General features: G+C 37.1%; 1 protein-coding gene across 3 annotated transcripts in view; it reads left to right on the forward strand.

Annotated features, from left to right (window-relative positions):
- RNF13 (ring finger protein 13) overlaps positions 1 to 17,474 on the forward strand; it is a 139,237-nt gene that overhangs the window by 59,834 nt on the left and 61,929 nt on the right. For 2 of the 3 annotated variants that reach the window (XM_090275754.1, XM_090275755.1), the window contains exon 5: positions 16,500 to 16,587. In XM_090275754.1, the coding sequence (XP_090131880.1) occupies positions 16,500 to 16,587 (88 nt within the window). Of the gene's footprint in view, positions 1 to 16,499; positions 16,598 to 17,474 lie in introns of all 3 variants that reach the window. The other variant, XM_090275757.1, reaches the window with a different exon arrangement.

Raw genomic sequence — 17,474 nt, forward strand, 5'->3', positions numbered from 1 at the left:
AATTTTATATAATTTATATTGTTTTTGTATAACAGTATAATTATAATAATTTATTGTCTGTAATAGCTGTTTTAAAGTTCTTTTCTGCTAATTCCATGTCTGCGTAATTTCTGGGTCTTTTTCTTTTGACTGATTATTCTCCTGTTATGTGCCATGTTTTCATGCTTCTTTGCACGGTTAGTAATTTTTGACTGGATATTGGCCATTGTGTTATATTGTTGAGTGTCTAGGTTTTATGGTCTTTCTTTAAAAACAACTCTGGGACATTTACACAATGGAATACTACTCTGCCATAAAAAGAGAATTTTACCCTTTGCGACAGTATGGATGGACCTGGAGAACATTATGCTAAGTGAAATAAGCCAGTCAAAGAAAGAAAAATACCATATGATTTCACTCATATGTGGAATCTAATGAACAAACTCAACTAATAAGGAAAACGGGGACAGACTCATAGATGGAGAGCAGAATGACAGCTAGTTGGGGGGAGGTGAAAGAGTGGAGGGATTGAGCAAAAAGGAAAAAGGACTCATGGACATGGACAACAGTGTGGTAATTGCTGGGTGGAGGGCGGTATAATGGGGCTAAATGGTAATGGAAAAAATACAATAAAGATTAAATTTTTAAAAGACCAATTGATTTTGTTCAGTTAAGTTACTGATGAGCTTAGTTCTTTTGAGGCTTGTTTTTAAAGTTTATGTTGCTCAAGAGTTTACTCTTGGACTCGTTATTTTAGTTCCTCTACTAAGTTGTGTTTCTTCTCGGGTATCCTCTGTACGCCTTGGGTGTTCAAGGTAGTTTCCCCTGTCTTAACAGGTCAGAACTTGAAATTCTTCTGATCCTGTTTGAGCTCTGGGAATTGTTCATCTTAAGCTTCCCAGTAGTTCTTTCCCCATTGGGATTGTTTCTCCAGCCTCATAGAGTCTCACTATATACATATACATCTTTATATTCAGCCACAGACCCAAGGAGCCCCAGTGTAGATTTCTGAAGTACTTTCCCCCCCTCTGTGATGCTTTAACATGGAAATTCAAATTTGAGTCACCTCAGCTTCTTGGAACTCAGATCTCTGTACCCATAACTTGGTGAGACTACTGTGCCATGCGTTACTCTGCATTGCTCTTCTAGGTAATGGTCCACAAAGTTTCTCCAGGTAGAAAGCCAGGGCATTTGTAGGTGACATCTTATTTTTATTCTCTTTTGTGACAGCTGTCCTGTGCTGACTGTTGTTCAGTGTTTGAAAGCAGCAGTTTTCATAAGGTTTATTCAGTTTTTTAGTTATTTATAAATGGAAGGGAAATGCATTTTAGTTACTCTCATGTTCAGATAAATAAGTTTCCCCATCCTGTAGTTGTCTTTGTGACATTGATATTTTGGAAGAATCCAGTTGTTTTGCAGAATGCTTCTTACTTTGGATCTAATTGCTTCCTCATTATCAGATTTAGTTAAACATTTTTTTTTGACAGGAATTTTACATATGAACTATTGTGTCCTTCTTAATCTTAATCCCATTCCATTGTTCTGTATGTGTATTCTTATGCAGTACCACACTGTCTTAATTACCCTAACTTTATAGAATATTTTGAAATGGTGAAATTTGAGTCCTTCAACTTTATTCTTTTTCAAGATTGTCTCAATTTTTCTGAATCTTGAATTTCCATATGAATTTTGTGATTGGCTTGTACATTTCTGTTAAAAAAAAAAAAACACTGGGATTTTGATATGGATTGAGTTGAAATCATAAATCAATTTAGGTGTATTGTAACTTTAACAACATTTAGTCTTCCAACCCATGAACATGAAATATCTGTACATTTGTTTAGATCTTCTTTAATTTAGTTCAGTGTTTTTATAATTTTCAGTGTATAAATCTTACTTTGTTAAATTTATTACTAGGTACTTTATTCTTTGTGCTTTTACTATATGTGGGATTTTCCCCGTAATTTTATTTAGATTGTTCATTGTTGGTATATAAACAATGATTGATTTTTGTGTATTTATTAAATGTCCTGCTACATTGCTGAACTTGTTTATTCTAACAGTTTATGAGATCTGTCCAGAAGTTATTCAGCCATGTAATATGAAAAATAGAGATATTTATTGAAGAAGATACAAGATACAAGAAACATTAACATTGTACATAGGACAGTGATGCCTCAGTACTCTTCAAAGTAGGCACCTTGGGACCTCACACAGTTCTCCCAATCACCATCAGCTGCTCTGTTGTATTTTCCTGAATCTCATCGATGGTCTGCAATCTCTTCCCTTTCAAAGTTGATTTTAGTTTTGGGAAAAGCCAGAAGTTGCAGGGCACCAAATCTGGGTTGTACCAGGGGTGAGTCACCTGGGTGATTTGATGTTTCACCAAAAAACTTGACATGAGATGTGATGAATGAGTTGGCACATTGTTGGGCCGAAGCTGCCAGTCACCAGTTGTCTATAGCTGCAGCCTTCTGAATTACCTGAATAGTTACTGCGGAGGGATGTTCAAGCTTAACACAAAATTTGTTGTAGATTCATTCCTCTACTTGATGGCCACATATTCACTCAACAGCATCCACAGCGCCCACTGACGAGTACAGAGAAGCTGTCATTGTTCACACATGTGTATTCCAGTCCACTCTCCTTGGCTGCCAGGTTACATTGATACCACATCCACCATTCTTGTTATATTAACAATGGCTGGACTTTTTCTGGACAGACATTGTATTTATGGATTCTTTAAGATTTTCGATATATAAGATCATGTCATTGCACAAAGAGATAGTTTTACTTTTTCCTTTACAATCTGGATGCATTTTTATTTCATTTTATGCCTAATTTCCCTGGCTAGAACCTGTATAATATTGAATAGAAATGTCAAGATTGGAATTATTGGTGTTAGCTATGGGTTTTTGGTAGGTGCTCTTTATCAGGATGAGTAAATAGCCTTCTGTTTCAAGCTTATTGTGTGTTTTTATCATGAAAGAGTATTGATTTTGTTAAATACCCAGTGTTAGTTGCAGCCCATGAGTTTTGATATATTTTGTTTTCATTTATCTCAAAGTATTTTATAATTTCTCTTGTGATTTCTTATTTCACCCATTGATTACTTAGGGTTTTTTTTTAAGTTTGACATGAATTTACCAAATTTCTTTCTAAAATGGTTTCTGATTTTATTCCATTGTGGTTAGAGAGCATATTTTGTATGATTTCAGTACTTCTGAAGTTATCAAGGATTGTTTTCTGGCCTAACATATGGTCTATCCTGAAGAATGTGCACTTGTAAAGAATATTTATTGTTGAGTGCAATTTTCTGTAGACGTTTGTTAGGTCTAGTGGATTATAGTTTTTTTTTTTTTAATGTGTTTTATTGATTATAATGTTACATTTGTCCCAATTTCCCTTCCCTCTTCTCCCCTCCACCCGGTGGCCCCCCTCCCTCCAGTTGTCCCCCCCTTTTAGACCATGTCCATTAGTTGTGCATATAGTTCTTCTCAACCTCTCTTGGTCTATTCCATTCCCTCCTACCATGATCCTTAATTCCTATATCATCTCCCTCCCTCTTCCCCTTCCCCCTCCCTGCCGACCTCCCCCCAATATGCTCCCCATACCTATAGTTCTTTTTCCATTCTCGTTGCCTGTTTAGTTTGCCTTTGTTTCAATTCCCTAGCTTCTGTTGTTGTTTCTTGTGATGCAGTTTTCATTTTAGATTTCATAGTTTTGATCCTCCTTTTTCTAAACCAGTCCCTTTAACATCTCATATAACAGTGGTTTGGATCTAATGAACTCTTTCAGTTTTATTTTGTCCTGGAAACACTTTCTCTGCCCTTCTGTTCTGAATGACGATTTCACTGGATAGAGTATTCGTGGTTGTAGGTTTTTGCTTTTCATTACTTTGAATATTTCTTGCCAGTCCCTTCTTGCCTGCAGGGTCTCCCTTGAGAAGTCAGCTGATAGTCTAATTGGGACCCCTTTGTACATGATTCTTTTCTTCTCTCTTGCTGCTTTTAAGATTCTCTCTTTATCTTTAACTTTTGACATTTTGATTATAATGTGTCTTGGAGTGGTTCTCCCTGGGTCCATTTTTTTTGGAACTCTCTGTGCTTCCTGGACCTGTAAGTCTGTTTCCTTCCCCAAGTTTGGGAAGTTCTGCTTTATTATATTTTCACTTAATTTTTCAATTTCTAGTTCTTCTTCTTCGCCCTCTGGCAAACCAATGATTCTTATGTTGGGCCTTTTATAGCTGTCCCAGAGGTTTCTGATCCTCTCATCATTTTCCTTGCTTCCCATTTTTTCTCTCTGCACTGGTTGACTATTTGTTCCTTCTTTGTGTTCTGGTTTGTTGATTTGAACTCTGGATTTTATTTCCTCATCATCTGTCTTGTATGTGGTTTTGTTCCTTTCAGTATGAGTGTTTTTCGATTCTTTCTCATCTTTTTCCAGATCTTTTGTTAATTCTGTAAGCCACCTGATAACAATGGCCCTGAACTGAGCCTCTGACAGGTTTCTTATTTGTTCATCTGTCAGATTCTTCATCTGTTGCCTGGTGAGCTGTACCACCGGGATTTCTATAGTTGTCTGCCTCATTTTGACAGATGCGTTTTGTTTTCTTGGGCCGGCTATAGGGGGCAGTGCCTGTGTACTCGTCACAACCCAGCGACCGGTGCCGATCCGCAACCTTTTTCGCCGGCGCTTTGTCGTCACTGCCCAGCGACCAGTGGCGATCCGCAACCTATTTCGCAGCGCTGTGGCGGTTTGTGTGGGGGCGGGGGGTCCAAGATGAATTCACACAGTTATTCCCCTAGGAGACCGGGATCCGTCCTCCCTGCCCCCTGGGCCTCACTGTTCGAGGCGATGTGGTGGCTGATTCTCCCAGCGTTGGGGTCGCAAGCCGCCGGGGTTTGACTGCAGCCAGGATTGTCCTCCCTGCCGCTGTCCCTGGTGCAACCGCAAACTGCACCGCCCCCTTTCGCTCCCCCTACCTGCCCAAAGGGCGCCGCTGGTTTATAACTTCATACGTTGGGCTTCCGTGTAGTTTTATTTTCTGGAATTTCTAGTTATCTTTTGTTTTGAAGTAGTTGTATTCCTCTCTAGTTGTAGAGGGAGGCCGAGCATGTCCGTCTAAGCCTCTATTTTGGCCGGAAGTCGGATTATAGTGATGTCTAAGGTTTTCTTCTGTACCTTGTTGATATTGTGACTAGTTCTGATAACTACAGGCATTCTCCATTATTGAAGTCTCCAACTGTTATTTTTGAATTGTGTATTTTATTTTCAGGTCTCTCAGTTCTTGCTTCCTGTATTTTGGAACTTTGTAATTAGGTGTATAAATGTTTATAGTACCACTGTCTTCTTGATGGAAAACATTGTAAAATATCTTTTGTGGTCTTAGTAACAATTTTTATCTTAAAGTCTAGTTTTGTACTGTTTGCATGGTATATATTTTTTCCTTTTATTTTCAAGCTATTTTGTGTCTTTGAATTGTGAAAGTGAGTCTCATAAACAACACAAGGATGAATGAATTTTTTTAAATTCATTCTGCCGATCTCTGGCTTTTGAGATTCTCACTGTTTGCATTTAATGTAATTACTTAAAAATAAGATTTACATCTGCCACTTTGTAATTTGTTTTCTTTTTGTCTTAGGTCTTTTTAAAATTTCTTCCATCAATTTCCATCTTTTGTGTTAAATATGTGTTTTCTAGCATAATTTTAGTTTCCTTGTTTCTTCTATTATGTTATTTTCATAGTGGTTGACTTGGGTATTACAGTTAACATCTTAAAACAATGTAGTTTAGATTAATATGATCTCAATTTAAATAGTATATAAAAATTTTATTTTATAATTTTATTTCTTACCTCCTCTGTCATACTTTTATACTATTATTGCCCTACAAATTGCATCTTTATATGTCATAAGCCCATCCACACAATTATTTTTTTATGCAGCTATCTTATTTTTAAGCTCATGTTTTTATTTTTTAATTTGATTTTTTTAAGATTGTTCTGTATTTATTTTTTTTTTAATGATTTTTAATTGTTTTTTTTTTTTTTACTGCAGTTGTCCCAATATTATGCCCCTTCTTCCGCGCTCCACCCAGCCCGGCCCTCTCTCCCACAGTCAATCCCCTCTTCATTGCCTATGTTCATGGGTCATTCATACATGTTCTTTGACCAATCCCTTCCCCTTCAAGAAATATTTTAAAATATTAATTTAAAATGTGAACCCAAGTTTCATTCTTGAATGGGAAAGCAGATTGAGAGCAAAAATAAAATAAAGATTTTTTTTTTTTAAGATTTTGTTTATTTATTTATTTTTAGAGAGGGGAAGAGAGGGAGAAAGAGATGGAGAGAAATATTAGTGTGTAGTTGCCTCTGGCATGCCCCCTACTGGAGACCTGGCCCACAACCCAGGCATGTGCCCTGGCTGGGAATTGCACCAGTAACCCTTTGTTTCGCAAGCTGGCGCTCAATCCACTGAGCCACATCAGCCAGGGCAAAATAAGGATGTTTTAAAGTCACTGACTGTATTATGTGATTAAATGGGAGTTCAAGAAAATGTAGTCATTCTTTTCCTACTAGTTAAGCACTCAAAATACATCTCAAGATATATGTATTTTTAAAATACTTATTCCTAAGCCAGGGTAGTTGAATTTTCCTAATATTTATTATGTCTTTTATTACTTTATTGTTTTAGTAAATAAAATTATAACTTGTCACTGAGGTTTTTCTCTATCACATACTTTTATTTTGTATGAATTACAATCTGATACATTTCAGTATATATTTTTAGCTTTCTAATTATAATGAATGACCTTTTTACACTTCTAATAAAACTGTTGAAACAATGAACTAAGCTAAAGGTTGTATTATCATCAATTTTAGAAGAGAATAACAGTATTCCCTCACTTATCGCGGGTATTATGTTCTAGATCCCACCCCCCTGTGAAGTAGGAACTTTACATTTATTCTACACTCTTAAACCTACGTAACTTTAACAACATACGTACTCAGTACCGCAAAATCCTGTGATATAGTGAAAAATCCGCAAAAAATAATTAAATATAATATTTTTAAAAATCCCACGATACATTGAGGCCACGATAAGTGAACCGCAATATAGAGAGGGACTAATGTATATTTAAAATGGCTCCTATTCTGATGCAAACATCTGTTGCCCATCACCTGAAGATAGAAACACTGTGCATCTATAGGAGATACATGTATGATGTTCATCAAGTATCACCTGTTTGTCTGAAGTAATCCTGGTTCTGAGCTTGCCTTTTTTCACTGTTGTTCAAACATCATAAATTGTTCTTTATGAAAGGGAAAAGCAACACTGTAATTCTGTAATTCAAATACTGTAAAGGCTTTAGAACTCAAAATGCATTTCAAGGAAAAATATCCCTGTTCCAAGTGCATTTTATTTTACATGAGCATCCAGACTGCTGTGTGATATAATAATTGGGTTCCTTTCAAGTTTCTTTTCCATCAACGAAAATCACTTCTGTTGCATTTTTACCATTTTGCAGGTGCATAGCCCAGAAATATACACAGGCCTGCTTATTTGTAGTATTTCCTCCCAGGGAAAAAAATAAAGTACACTTTACTCAGTTCTGGTTAGATGTTAAAGTGTGTTGAAGACAATAGCAAATGTAAAAAATATGAATGGACTATATTTTATTAGAAGTTTATTCATTTTCAACAACCAGGTGTTTATATTTTTCCAAATATTTGTTGAAGGAATAAATTGTTTAATTTGCTGAAAATGTTTAAATTTTTATCTCAAGTCCTGATCCGACAAATTCTACCTACCTGGGAAATCTGTGCTACTTCTCAAATTCCATGTGTTCAAAGCCATTCCCCTCTTCTTCCTACTGGAAATAAGCTGTTTCTCAGCTTTTCCATTTTGCTTAAGTGCGATCCCCAAGTTTTCCAGGTTCAAAAATTGTTTCCCCTGTCACAACAGCTCCCAAGTCTTCAATCTGTCCTCTCCATATCATCGAGCACTACTGGATTGTTCTAAAACACTGCTTTAATCATGTCAACCCCTTTTTTAAGTGCCTATTGTGAACCCTTGACAGAGGAGATCTCACCTCTACTTTTCTGAATGGCCTTCAAGATACTGCACAATCTGCCCCCTTTTTCTCTACCTCTCCTCACCTCTGACTTTTCAACAGCAACAATAAAAACCAATAACAATGACAATAATAATAACTAACACTTATTTACTATGTGCGAGGTACTGCTCACTATTTAAATGCTTTACATAGATTAAGTCACTTAATCCGCAGGACAACTCTCATTTTACAGAAGTTACTTGCCTAAGTTTATACATCTTGTAAATGAAAGTCAGAATTTTAATTCAGGTAATCTAGTTCCAGGTATCTATACTTTTAACTCATCTGCTGTTCTACCTTCCAGTAACACTAGTCATTACTTAATAAGGTCACTCTTCGTGTGTTTATTTGTTGTTTTTAATATGCCTGGCTAGGTCTTGTCTTTTGTCTTGTTATTTCTACCTCTCATATGAGAAATTTTCTCCAACTTTTTTCACTGTTAACCCAAATTTCTTATTTCTGTTAAAGTGTAATTTGTAGTCCATAAAATCTGCTGTAGGTATTTCAGTCCACAGCTTTTTCTCCTCTTAAGCTACTGTAGACTCTACCACAATCTCTTAGCATGTTTCTTTGTGGCTTATACTCTATTTTGTATACAGTAGTTCCTGCTTATCTGCAGGGGATGCATTCCAAGACCCCCAGTGGATACCTGAAACCATGGATAGTACCAAATGTACTATGTTTTTTTTCCTATACATCAATATGATAGTTTAATTCATAAATTAGGCACATTAAGATAACACTAATAATAATAAAGAATTACAACAATATACTATAGTAAAACATATGATAGCCCAGATGGCTGCTGACTTTTGAGTTGATAGTGTGTACAGCATGGATGTGCTGGACAATGGAAGGAGTCATGTCCCAGGAGGGATGGAGCGAGCTTGAGACATATTTCATAATGCTACTCAGAGCAGCACACAATTTAAAATTTACAAATTGTTTATTTCTGGAAAGTTTTTTTTTTTAAATATGCTTTATTGATTATGCTGTTACAGTTGTCCCAATTTCTTTTTCCTTTGTTCCCTTCCACCCAGTGATCTCCCTCCCTCCAGTTGTACCCCCCCATTAATCCATGCCCATTGGTTGTGCATATAGTTCTTCTCAACATCTTCCTATCTACTCTGCTCCCTCCTACTATGCTTAATTCCTGTACCATCTCCCTCCCTTTCCCCCCTTCCTCTTCCCTGCTGAACCCCCCCAATGTTCCCCATACCTATAATTCTTTTCACACTCTCCTTGCCTACTTACTTTGTCTTTGTTTCGGTTCCCTAGCTTCTGTTGTTGGTTGTTGTGATACCGTTTTCATTTTAATATTCATAGTTTTGATCCTCTTTCTCCTAAACAAGTCCCTTTAACATTTCATATAACAGGGGTTTGGATCTGATGAACTCCTTCAGTTTTACTTTGTCCTGGAAGCACTTTCTCTGCCCTTCCATTCTGAATGACAGCTTCGCTGGATAGAGTAATCATGGTTGTAGGTTTTTGCTTTTCATTACTTTGAATATTTCTTGCCAGTCCCTTCTTGCCTGCAGTTTCTTTTGAGAAATCAGCTGACAGTCTTATTGGGACACCTTTGTATGTAATTCTCTTCTTCTCTCTTGCTGCTTTTAAGATTCTCTGTTTATCCTTAATTTTTGACATCTTGATTATAATGTGTCTTAATGTGGTTCTCCCTGGGTCCAGTTATTTTGGAACTCTCTGTGCTTCCTGGACCTGTAAGTCTGTTTCCTTCCCCAAGTCAGGGAAGTTCTGCTTCATTATTTTTTCACATAATTTTTCCATTTCTAGATCTTCTTCTTCAGCTTCTGACAGCCCTATGATTCAGATGTTGGCCCGCTTATAGCCGTCTGATAAGTTTCTGAGCCTCTCCTCATTTTCCTCACTTCTCGTTTTCTCTTTCTGCACTGGTTGACTGTTCCTTCCCTATGTTCCGATTTGTTGATTTGATCCCTGGTTTTCTCACCCTAACCATTTGTTCCGTATATGTTTTTGTTCATTTCAGCAGGACTAGCCTTCATTCCTTCCCCATCTTGTTTAAGATCTGCTGTTAGGTCTGTAAGCTCTTCTATAACCAGAGCTCTGAACTGAGCCTCAGAAAGATTTCCTATCTGCTGCTTTGTTAGATTAGAAATTTTCTGTCTGGTCAGCTGCATCACTGGGATCTCTGTCATGATCTGTGCCATCCTGAGAGTTTTATGTTTACCTTTGCTTCCTGGGCAGGGCTGTCGCACCTCCTATGCTATAGAGGGCGGAGCCCCGTGTACTTCTCACAACCAGGCACCCTGTCTCTCCACACTGTGGCGTTTTGTGTGGGGGTGGGGGTCCAAGATGGATTCCTGCTGTTCACTCTCTGCTGAGAGACTGGGAGCCTCCTCCTCTGTCCCCACCCCCTCTGGGCCTCACAGTCCAAGGCAATAGAGGTCTGCCTTCCCCATCGTTGGAATCGCAAGCTGACCGGTCTGGCCTGAAGCGGGGGGTGCTCCCCAGGCGCTTCTTGCCTCCCCTTAAATACGGGTGTCTGTGCTTACCGCTGTCCTGCCACTGTCGCTGCTGCCGCCACCGCGGACAGCACAGCTTGACCTCTCCTCCCCGGCTTCGCCCCTCCTACTTGTCTGGATGAGCACCATTTCTTTATAACTTCATGTACTAGACTTCCATTTATTTTCTGAAACTTCTGGTTATTGCTGGTTTTGTGGTAGTTGTATTCCTTCTTAGTTGTGGAGGGAGACAGAGTGTGTCAGTCTAGGCCTCCATCTTGGCTGGAAGCCTCCTGTGTTTGTTTGCTTCTGTGTCCCAGGGAGAGCTGTCGCTCCTACTACATTGTAAGGGGCGGAGCCTTAGGTATTCTTCAGTAATGGGTGTCCCGTTTCACCATGTTATGGCGCTATATGCAGGGGATGGGTCTGAGAAGAAACAGTACCACTTGCCCAGCACTCGCCCCTTTTCCAGGCACTTCTCCCACTTCCACACCCGACTGGCGCCCCTCTAGCTGCTGCTCTGGCCATCATTCCCAGAGTGGGTGGGACTACGGATGTTCCAGGTCTGTGGGGGCCTTTAAACAAGCGGACTCTGCTGAGAGACTGGGAGTTTCTGCCTTTGTCTCAACCCCACTGGTTTGCACAGTCAAAAGCAATGAGGCTTGATTTTCCCCAGAGCTGGGACAGTGACCTGCTCTGGCAACGCTCCCCAGGTGTCCCTCCTGACTTTTTAAAATGTGTGACTGCACTTTCCACCAGCCTGCTCTTGTTGCCACTGCTGCCACCACCACACTGTCCTCTCCGCCCGGGCTCCGCCCCTCCTACCTGTCTGGATGAGTATTTCTTCTTTATGTCTTTGTTTGCTGGACCTCCATGCACTTTGGTTTTCTGGAACTTCTGGTTGTTTCTAGTTTTGAGGTAGTTATATTCCTTCTTAGTTGTGGTGGGGGACGCAGCATGTCTGTCTGCGCCTTCATCTTGGCTGGAAGTTCCTATTTCTGGAATGTTTTATTTAATTTTTTCAGATTGTAGTTGATCGCGGGTAACAAACCGGAAAGTGAAACTGTGGATAAGGGGGTGGCTAACTATATGTTTCATTTTGACCACAAGATTTTAAGATTAATGTAGTCTGAGTCGTCATGCTTTCTCATTTCAATTTCTTTTTCCAGACATTTAAAAAATGTTAAATAAAATCAGTAATCCTTGTTCTCATCCTGATTCACTGGGAAACCCAAAGTTTAATCAAAGAACATTGTGCTTAGATCTCAACTCTGCCTATGTGTAACCTTAGGGCAGTTTTGTTTATCCATCTTTTCTTATTTTTAAAATATAGAAAAGAATCTCTACATTGTAGAATTGTGTTAGTTATTAGAAAATATATATATATAGCACCAGCAGGTAAAGGTATAAAGGCTTCTTTTATTCATATAGCCTTTGGTGTGGAACCTTGTTAGATAAAGTTTATCAAGTTTCCCCTAACTCCTCATGCCTACATGTCCCTTAAAAGATCTCTACTCATGATCATCTACACAGCATGATCAAAACCATTTTATTTGTTGTTAGTATTACCAGTTTGTCCAGTCTGGAAGTAAGATGTCATTTCCAGGGTTTCTTTTAGAACCTGTCTTATTGTAGCTCTTCCATTAGCAGTTTCCTGTCTCCTGACATACTGGCTATTTATAATAATAAACTCAGCAGCCTTATGTTTCTTTAAAACTCTTGGTTAGGTGCCACCTGGTCTACATTATTTCGTTGCAGGTAATTTTTTGATTAGATGTATTGCATTTACTGCAATTTGAGCTAATAGTTCTGATCAGTCCCCTTAAAAAGGAAATTTGTCAATACAATTCAGAAGGCTTTTTAATACAGTTTTTATTTTTGATGATGGTTTTAGAATTTAGATTTGTTTATTGTGCATGCTTTTTATTCATGAATCTCTGAGTTTTTTGCCTTCATCTGACACCTTGTGAGGTTGTATTTTGTGAATGTGAAACCTTGCACATGCTTACTAAGTGATTTAGGTTTTATTTCTGCTTTATGTGTTTTTAAAAGTACCAGCTGACATTTGAGTTTTTTAGTTCAAAAATGTGAATATATATATATATATATATATATATATATATATATATATATATATTGTTTGTATTCATTAGCCTTTTGGTCCATACGTGAATGTGTTTCTTGATTTAATTTTATTACTTTATTTTAGAAATCAATGAGAAAATAAGAAAAACCTTAGGGAAGATTTTCTGTTAAAATTTTGAAAGCATATTTCTATTTTTAGGAATTTACTCTTGGGCCTACAAGGATTTCTTCCTATATTAGTGTTTTCTATTTTAGAAATTTTATTTTATTTTTAGCTGAGAACAGCTTTTGCTATCAATATAATTTTATATTGTATTTATGGGAACAATGGCATTTTGAATATGTGGAAAAAACGTTTCTCCTCAGCTACTTGGTGATTTTAAGAATCTAATGGCTAGATTTAGTTATAGACGTAGCAGATTGTTGTAAATCCATTACTTTGTATTGCTTTTTCTTAACAACTTGGGAAGTCAGCAAGCCTCTTGTAAAATTGATGATTACTTGCTCCCTCTTACCAGGAAAGTTTACACATAGATAACTGCAGGAGATTTAAGGACCCCAGTAAGGCTTGTTTTGGAAATGGGATAGTACATGTGTGCATAGTACTGATTATATAAGGCACTAGATAGAGTTTCAAGAAAAATGGTCCAATTATGTGAGTGCTTGGGGACAGCGTGTGGAACAGGGCATGGAATGGGTTGGAGGTTTTCATGGAGATAATGGAATCTGAAGGCCTGATAGACATTCAGAAGAAGTCTTTTCCAAGCAGAGAGGATAGCCTGAGGAAATAGAGAGGCAAGAAAGTGACTTGTGGGTGGGTTGGGTGGGGGAGAGAAATTAGGGGAAAAGGAGACAACTGTAATTGAAAAACCAAAATTAAAAAAAAAAAGAAAGTGACTTGTTTAGATACCCATGGGTATTGAGATCTTTTTGAGGATAATGATTGTTTCTGATTCACCTTTGAGTTGTGCACTGTGCCCAAAACACAGTACCTTACTCGTTATGTAAACTCAACAAATACTTCTTGAACTACATTTTTTTGGTCTTCATAATGGTTCCTGAGAGCACCTTTCTCTGTGTTCTAATATGTTGTATCTTTGTTCACAAATATGTATTTTTCAGGAAAACAAGGTAAATTGTGTAATTTCAGTGACTTATGTGCATTAGCTGGCTTTAAAAAGAAACATAAACTTCTTTTAGGTTAGCAGTGAACAGCTTTTATAAAAATTTTACATTTCTTAAATTGTATCTGGGAACAATTGTTTTTTAGATTTGTGACGGAAACATTTCTCCTCAGTTACTTAGTTAGCTTTTTGGGAAGTTAAAATTTAGGTCATTAAAGCAGCAGATAAACTAATAGCAACCCCAACCAAATATACGTTTGTTTAAATAAAAGCTAAGTGAAGTCTGTACTGTTATGGTAATTTAATGAATAAATAATAGATAAATATATAAGAGATAAGGTTTAGAAATTACATTCTTTTAAGAATTTTTTCCTCCCACCCCTTGAAAAGTGGTAATATCTATGGGGAAGAAGCTCTGGGGTGACATTTTCTCAATTTTATTTGAATAAGAAAATCCACCTAAAAATACAACACGTACACAGTGACAAAAAATAGTAATCTTAATTTCTTGATTACTGAACTTTTCTTGCATGACTGCAAAACATTCCTTATAACAGCTTTGTTGACTGGTTGATTTTCTTGCCATTATTTTTAACATTAGAGCAGTAGGCAGGTACTATGTTGGTCAACATTTTATGCTATTTTAATCAGTTTTTTAAAAAATCTCTCTAATTTTCCCTTGTATTTATAACATGTGAAATATTAATTTAAGCATATATTTTATACATTTACTCATTAAAGCAATATTTAATGCATCTCTACTCTATCTATTTTATAGATGCTATAGAGGCTGTGAAGATGAACAAAATATTAATTCTTTGAGGCACTCTAATCTCCAACAGTTCAGTTTTTTCATTGATAGGATAAACATTTTGATTAATCCACATTATTGCGTCTTTCAGAGACCCAGCTTGCATTTGTGAGGCAGTTTTAGAGAAGTCAGGGGTAATATAGAAGAGCGTTTTACTTTGTGCAAAGCCAACTTGCCTGTTTGGGGTTGAATCCATGAGCTTTATTCCTCTTACCTAGCATTCAAATCCAAAGTCGTCAGAATACTTGGCTATTCTTTTTACTCTTAGGAACACGATTCTTTGAGCTTTCCTTAGTCTTTGGAACTTGATTCAGGTTTTAATTTTATTGAATAACAGTTGAGTTTTACATAATTATAATGCTTATAACTAAAACAGAACTAATATTAGACCTTCTGGGAATTTAAAATAAATTAATTTCCTTGTTCTTTAGATGATCATACGGTGATGTATTTCAAGAGTTTCTTACTATATTAAGTATTCAAAACTGTATACATGTATATAGTTTTCAAAGTATTCAAAACTATATTATATATCGTCGGCAGCCGTCCGTCTCGAGAGACGATGGTGTAGCTTCTTAAGAGTCTATCTGCACCGCCGAGAATGGCTGTGCAGTCCGACTCGGGAGTGACAGTGTCTCCTCCCATGTTGAATCGACATCTTGCGATGATGCTGGAGTGTCCTCTCCAGTGAAGCTGAAGCTACAGAGCCTGGGCAGGGTGATATGGAGAGTCTGCTGTTGCCCATGCAGCAGACACCCCCTCTCTTCGCAGCTGAAGGGTCCAAGGGAAAGACGGAGTCAATACAGCTTGGCTTCAGGTGCGCCGCAGGAGTTGCCGGTGTTGACTACAACGTCAAACCGCCTTAGGGACTCCGGCTCCGGATTTTCTGTCGGGGTTTACTCCCTTAGCCTTTCCCCTGAAGAGGTATGCCGCAAGGCAGCGGAGGTTTTTTGGAATCAGAGTTTTCCTTCTCTGATTATATATAATATGTATATTATATATATAGCCTACCCAATTTTTATTTTATTTAGTCAATATGCAAATAGTGATCTGACCCTTCATTTTTTACTAATGGTCCAAAGGTTATACCACTAAATAGCTTAGGTCGGGGTTTATTTTTATTAAAAAAAATGTTATTTTTAAAGTGAGATATGGTAACATGTTTGAATACCTTTTAGATCCTTCAGGTAAGAAAATTGTCATATCTAGTCATATTCTTATGCAAAAATTACTATTTTGGAAACTAACTTAGAAATGATTAAATAGAATGAAAGTAAGCAATTTTAGTCTGGAGGTATTTTTAATTCTTTCAAAGCTTTAGAAATGAATTTTAAAGAACAAGATGATGAAGCTGGTAAAAAATAGCTTTTATTTGACTAATTTCTGTGTGTTAGGCATAGTATTAATGATTTTAATATTATTTTACATAAGAACAATATTGTTGTTATTTTCATTTAAAATTGGGGAAACAGAAATAGGCACGAAAATAATTGCTCAAATTTATCCCACTAATAAGTAGTGAAGGTAGATTTGAATTCATAAGCGTTGATAACTGGAGCTTGGTCACCGAAAGTCTCTACCGCTTTAGAGCTAGACAGGTTTATTAATTTGGATCTTTTTAGTATTTTAGCTTCTATCCCTATTTTTTCTTCGATTCTCATTTTCACTTAATGCCATGAATGAAATTAAGAAGATACCTAAAGAAGTCCTTGGTAATCAATTGTAAAATATCCATTTATGTTTCAAGCACACACTTGAGATCTATTCTTACATATATAAGATACATGAGAAGACCTAGATATACGGCATAGGTTTGTTGATTTATGCTTCTTGAAGTTGAAGGACTTTGTGACAAAAAGCACTTTCTTCCTCATATCAGGACTGTTTTCTGACTTGCAGGTTTTGAATGCACAGAGAGCAGGATACAAAGCAGCCATAGTTCACAATGTTGATTCTGATGAGCTCATTGGCATGGGATCCAACGACAGTAAGTACAGGTATCACTTTTCTTCTCTCCTGTTTGACAGATCTTTTGGAACTAAAACTTAACAAGGTTTTTCTTCTTTTGTGTTGTTTAAAAAGCAAAAATTCTTTTTTTAGAAAGATTATTCCCAATTTTGAATCCCCTTGGGACAATTTTATTCACAATAGAAATGGAATGGCTTGTTCTTTTGGAACAGGTTTGTTTGTGTTTTTTTTAAACCTATGTTTCACTCTAGAAAATGTGTTGATATTTTTGGTAAAAACTAAAGGAAAACTAAACCTTTAAAGAGAGATAGACATGCTAAGTTAAGGATGCCATCAAAGAATTTCTGCGATTAGAGATTCACAAGATTAAATTTTAGGATATGAGGCTACTGTATTCTTGTTGAGTTTCAAAGCCCATACTTGTGCTTCCTTAAATACCAGTTGGTTATTAGCCAGTTAACATACATTGTCATACCTATAGCTTTTCATTTAAAATGGCAATATTGTTCCTTACTCGCTACTAAACATTAGGTTGTAGGGAGAATGAGCCAATTTTAATGAAATACCTGGTTTTAATCAGAAAGTAGCTTTAAGCTGTGTACTTTCACATAATTTAGTGAGTGATAAAAGATGTCTTTTGTTATATTGATGAGTTGACTTTGGGAACCCACCTAAGGATGGGGGCTGATTGCTAGAACTTACCCTGTGATTAGAAGGTTGAAATCTAATCTTCAGGGAGGAGAGAAGAGCTGGAGGTTGAATGGATCAAGACTGGCCAACGATTTGATCAACCAAGCCTATCTAATGAAGCCTCTGTTAAAAAAAAAAAAAGGTTAGGTTCGGAAAGCTTTCAGATTGGTGAATGAGGGGAGGTGCTGGAGAATTGCATGCCAGGGTAGGGCATGG

Source organism: Furipterus horrens, unplaced genomic scaffold (assembly GCF_987537825.1).
Source record: "Furipterus horrens unplaced genomic scaffold, mFurHor1.1.pri manual_scaffold_1, whole genome shotgun sequence".
In the NCBI taxonomy this organism is placed as follows: domain Eukaryota; kingdom Metazoa; phylum Chordata; class Mammalia; order Chiroptera; family Furipteridae; genus Furipterus; species Furipterus horrens.